Source organism: Cupressus sempervirens, chromosome 10, assembly GCF_028749045.1.
Source record: "Cupressus sempervirens isolate cs-2001-9-10 chromosome 10, ASM2874904v1, whole genome shotgun sequence".
Taxonomy (NCBI): Eukaryota; Viridiplantae; Streptophyta; class Pinopsida; order Cupressales; family Cupressaceae; genus Cupressus; species Cupressus sempervirens.
In genome coordinates this window covers 237,706,928-237,712,999 of record NC_143127.1, presented here as the reverse complement: position 1 = coordinate 237,712,999, position 6,072 = coordinate 237,706,928, and the positions used below count along the sequence as shown (strand labels likewise).

Here is a 6,072-nt window from a genome sequence, read left to right as displayed (position 1 = left end):
CAATTATAGCATATCTAAAAAACCCAAATTTCCTTAGATGTCGCTATTTTGCTCTAAAGAAGATACCTATCTGCTCTTTGAATCTCAAGGGTGCTACCATTCTATTTCTTTTTCACAATCATTAGACTGAAAAATTAGCTCAAAATTGGTGCTCTTCAGATCTTAATTGGTCTAAAATCCTTTGGCCCTTGCATTAGTCTTGGAGGGATTTGGACTATTAGTTTTACTACTCCAACTTTCAATAGGTCTGAAGAGGATCCTTTCACTCCACTCACTACAATGCCTGCTACGTTCTTCACAGTCAGAACTTCATGCATGTAAAACACAAGTTTCTTTAAGTGAAATCCAAATAAGGAAAAACTGAAAGCAAGGACTACTATGTGAAGGAATTATATCATGGCAGTTTACCATATTAAACCAAGAGGATGTTGAGATACTATTCACTGATAGCAATAGGATTCAAAAAAAAATTGAATTATGATTTTTTTTTGAAAATTTCAGCATCTGATCTTCATGATGAATGTAACTTGTAGTCAAAAACAATAAAAAAATTGAAAAAAAAAATTATGTGAATCTGAAAAGAAAAAAGAAAAAATTTAAAAAATAACTATGCGAATGTGAAATAACTTTGTTTTGTTCTTAGTACATGGAGATTAGCCTGTCCCATAGTAATTATAAGCCTATCAGCAAAAGCTATATTATCCGAAACACATCTATTTTTTATTAAAACATAAATATATATACTTGGACCTGTTAAAATTTGAAATTCTAGATAGAGCCACTATCGACTGTCATACAAGTTAATTAACATAGAAGGATGAAAAAACAGATCTTATCTGAGAATTTTCGGCGTGTTAAATATAATAAATGCTGAATATTAGAAAGTACGGAAGAAATATATTGTTTTAATATGTCTGTAACACATCTAACGGTATCCAAACTCTCTGCTTATTACTGAACACTAGGGGAGCCCAAACATATCAAACATTAAATACGAATGTTCATTCAGAATTTTAAAAAGACACCCTAAACTAATCGGTGGATGTCGATTTGTGCTTAGCGTCATGCAAATCTTTCAATAGAGCAAATGGCTTGGTCAGATCCAGGGAACGCTCTGTGTAAAGCCCCATCCATTCCACGCAAATACGCTTCCTGTCCTTTACAGGCAGGCTCTCCACGACCTTCACCACTGCGTTATCAAGCTCTGTTACTTTGTTGGTTGTTCCACTGAAAGCCTTTGCCATGATTGATACGCACTTTCTCACAAATAATACTCGATACTCTCTCGAAACTATTATCTTCCCATTTCCTATTGCCTGCATTAAACAGATCATTGTCGGCAACATATTGCTACTAAAATCAGCTCTTTTGCAATTCTCCGTACAAATTACGGACTCTGTAGTTTCTAGATCTCCACAAAAAGCTTTGAATGCAATTGTCAGCATCTCTCCCTTACAACGCTCAAAATATTCAATAAGCGATCTCATTGTTTTGAAATTGCGAGAAGCGATGGACGATTTGAACTCTTGTAAAAGCACGCGCTCGCACAGCTCCTTATTCTCTCTACTTTCGTTCCCCTCCAACATGCCCGCTATATATTTCTCCGCAGTTTCCCGGTTGGCTGCACATTGAGGAGCTTTAATAATAGAGACCATCTCATTGACGATGCTTTCAACTATGATCAAATACTCTTCCTTATTTCTTTCAAGCCTGGCAGCTAAATCTGGTATTGATTTCAATGACAGAGAAGATAATATATCTCCAATTTGGGTTTCTTGCTGAGGAGTCCAGCGAACCGCTTGCAAATATTGCATGCATTTGTCGATGAGATCATCAATTAATAACTCCGAAGCAACTGAAAGTATAGCCAGACATTCGTCTACATCGGAGAAATACACAGTTTCCACGTACATGAGTTCAATGCATTTTAAATAGTCATCAAAGTTGTGCGAAGTTATAATTAGTACGATCTCCTTTGGTTTATCCGTCGACCAGTGCTCGGACATTTTTGCTTTGAAATACTCGGATTTATTGAGAATGAGAGAATGGAGATGAAGTGGATTTCTTTCGTATTTCCGATCATTTGGGCCAGTCAACCACAATTTGACATCTGCCGAGGTTATGTTCCCAAATCGAACGTGAGCATCTTCCATGGCAAATTTATGGCAGAAATTCCGACGACGCTCTCCTATGTGAATTACGCGGGCCACAGTTTCTTCGATTGTTGCTTTCGAGGTTTATGTGTTCCGAATGCAGAACGAGGAGTTTATATAAGCCGCTGTGACCTAAAAGGATTAGTTCGTTTGAGGTCGGCCTTAGACATGAATTTTTCATTTTATTTTTATTTCATTGTTTTGCCTTTCTTAAAATAAAATAAAAAAATAAAAAAAGGCAAAAGTCTATAATGCAAAAGTAAATTGTGAGTTTCTCATCAGATATCTACCAATTATCTATTAAAAAACTAGTAATAATATTATTAAAATATAAAAAACAAATCATTAGAACTTATGATAGAAAAAGATAATCCAAGATCAATATTTTAGTTAGTAATTAAAATGGTTAGTCACTAAAATTTTGTTTTAAGAAAAATAACTATGACTTCAATTATCTAAGCTTTAAAATTTGAATGCATTACAAATTTTTAAAATGATTTATCTTAGTATAAAGAATTTTGGTAACATATTTTTTATGTTCGTAATATTTCAAATGTACAATTTTTTTAATAAATAAACAATCTTTTCTTGTATTTGGCCAATTTGTATTACTTGTGCAATACTCCAATGAGCTACTTGCAAATATGCATACATATAATGATAGTGTCATCAAGTTTCTTTTTATAAAGAAAGTAGAAAATAGCCATGCATTCTACATCATTGTAGAAATAGACAAAATTGCAATATATGAGTCAATACATGTCAAATTGTTATCAAAGAGAAGACAAGTAGTTATGGGTATTTAAGACAATTTATCTAAGAATCAAAGCTTGAATATATATCGACTTTGAAATTTTTGAAACTTTCAAGAATCACAGAATGGAGATGAACTAGATTTGTAGACTTAGGCTCGTGCTAGTTCAAAGTTGATCTTGTTCCATTGAAAATCAAATATAATTTTTTTATGATGCTCTTCTATGCATATCACATGATCTCTATAATGACAAAACAAGCTTCTTGGATTGCTCTTTTCATGGTATGTGTATTGTTGTTGAATTCATAATAGATGGAGCTATAGCATAGGTAAGCTTGGGGTGGGCTTTGGACATCAATCATCTATGATACTTTGTTTAAACTCTATAATTCTATATCTCTTATGGTTATGTTATTGTTTTGTGCAACTCGGTCCTTATTTTAATACTTGTAATTAACTTCCTATTTAAGTCAGAGAACAAATACTTTCAATTGCCTCTATTTATTAATTTGAACACTCAAAAAACAAAAATGATAAAGTAGACAAGCTCATTGAGGCTAACTATCTATGCCCCTCCTGATCTCCATAAGCATCACTGATGCTATTTCATAGGAAGAAGGATGGAACACTCAAGATGTGTATTAACTTCTGAGTGCTCAATAAGCCCATGGTCAAGAATAAGTATTCACTACCTCTCATGGCATATAGCTTTGATCGGCTAGTTTAGGTGAAATTCTTCACCAAGTTAGATCTTTGGCAACGATACTAATAGATACACATTACTCTTGAAGATGAGGAAAAGATGACTATCACCATAAGGTATGAGAGTTTTGAGTTCATAGTCATGTCATTTATGTTGACTAATGCACCTATGACTTTCAATACTCTTATGAATAATATTTTTAGACATCTCCTAGATCATTGTGTAGTAGTCTAAGGGAAAGTTAGTTGTATGCCAAGAAAGAAAAGTCTTTCTTTGTGCAAGAAGAGGTGAACTTCCTAGGTCATGTCATGGGACATGATACAATTAGACTTGAGCTAGAGAAGCTACAAGTGAGACATGATTGGAAGTCATTATAGAATGTACATCAGGTGCACCAATTTCTTTGGCTAACTAATTACTATTGCAAGTTTGTACAAGGCTATTCAAGATTGGTTGCTCCTATCATGGACCTACTCAAGAAAGATAAAGGTTGGCATTGGGGCAACAAGGAGTAGGAGGCATTTGAGCCATGAGGTGCACCAATTTCTTGTTCTAGAAAATTACTATCACAAGTTTGTATAAGGCTACTCAAGGTTGATTGCTCCTATCATGGACTTGCTCAAGAAAGATAAAAGGTTGGCATTGGGGCCACAAGATGTAGGAGGCATTCGAGCTACTCAAGGAGACACTAACCCATGAGAAAGTCTTGGCTCTTCCATGGTATGGAGAACCATTTGAGGTGTAGACTGATGCATCCAAATATGTCATTGGAGGTGTATTGATGCAAAACCACCATTGACTGGCTTACAAGCCATGAAAGATGAATGATAGGGAAAATAATTATCCTATGCACGAGAAGGAGGGGATGATCATAGTTGACGCAGTGCAAGGTAGGAAAATCCCCAAAGGAGATGTCCTAGCCCCTAGCAAATAACCACACAGAGGAAACACAACAACAATGCAACAATAATGCAAGATCTAATACCAAATCACAACTCTTTATTCATAAAATAACTAATTACATGCAATAAGCTTGACTGTAAGGCCTTCTGGGTTAGGGCCAAATACAAACATCAATTACAATATTAGTTTTGCAAAATCCCACAAGATCCAACTTATAATCCCAATCCCAGCTTGTCTAGATCCACAACTGGATAAGAACACCAAGAAGAATCCACACTTGTACCCTTAGGTCCACCAAGCAATCTTCTAGTTCTCAAGCCCCAACTACTAGCCGTTCAAAGTTTACATCTACTCTTCACCCTCTTCTCTAAACTGGATGATAAAAACTAGCTAAAGGCTCTACATAAACCCCTACTTATACGCAACTAAGCCACAAGTCAGCCCAATTCATTGCTAACTAAATTAAATCCATCAAATTAAATACATGTTGAGCCATAAGTTGGCTACAACACAAATTAAATACCTAAAGTCAACTCACAGACAAATTGACAACAACAAGAACCAAGACCAAATTGAGTGTTATCAAAACCAAGTTGAGCACCATTAAATTCCCAAGCATTTCTAAGAAATACAATGTACGCCAAGCTCCTAGAGAATGCTAAGAAATACAGTGTATGTAGAGTTCCCAATGCATACTAAGAAATACAATGTATGTTGATGTTCCAGTGTATGTTGAGATCCTCAGCCAAAACAAAACCCTTCAGTGATCGAGTACAACTATTTGGTGGCTAAGTCCACAACACTTAGCCAAAATGCCTCCAACCATGTAGGATTGGAAACAATTCCAGGATGCTCTTGCATAAGACACCCTAGGTTAGATAAGATGTTCTCAATAGCTAGAAGATCATTTTCTGGGATTCAACACATAAATCTCAAATTGGTTCTTCACATACATATCCTCCAAGTCTTCAACTTGTACTCTTTCCCTTGTTCTTGATATGCATATAGGATGGAGGGGTAGTTCTTTATAGTTTCATATTTGAATGATGAAGAGGCTTTGAAAAGATGAGAGCAACAATAGTAGCAATGACATAGTTGGATTTGGTATTCTTGAAACAAACATGTTTTTCATTCATGTTTCCATCAATGCCAAAGGGGGAGATTATTAGCATTAATTTTGATTGATAGTATGATTGTGTGTTGCATTCATGACTATGTTTGTCATTGATGTTAACATACTAAGAAGATCAGAAAAGTGGAAGATAGAGATTGAGGCCATATGAATGGAGGGTTTTAAAGATGAGGGTATAGACACTTAACCTAATATTCTTCATAGTGTCTAGTTGATATAGTTATGTGTGCATGCAAAAAATTTAAAACTAATAGAAGTTATTTGAGATTTATAGAAGACGATTTATAGAAAAAGTTATTGAGAAGTGGTTTCTGTTGTTTGGATTATATCTCCTAATAGGGATAGAATCTAAATGAGCAAAGTCAAATAGATGAAGAACACAACTTGATGATGATGTCAGTGATTGCATGAACTTAGAGGTTACATG

The 6,072-nt window shown here is 34.9% G+C and overlaps 1 protein-coding gene across 1 annotated transcript; it reads right to left on the bottom strand.

The window, feature by feature from the left end:
• Positions 1-1,031: 1,031 nt before the first annotated feature.
• LOC149533515 (uncharacterized) lies at positions 1,032-2,153 on the bottom strand. The gene has a single exon (XM_089805881.1). The coding sequence runs from the start codon at positions 2,151-2,153 to the stop codon at positions 1,032-1,034; it is 1,122 nt and encodes a 373-aa protein (XP_089662007.1).
• Positions 2,154-6,072: the final 3,919 nt, after the last annotated feature.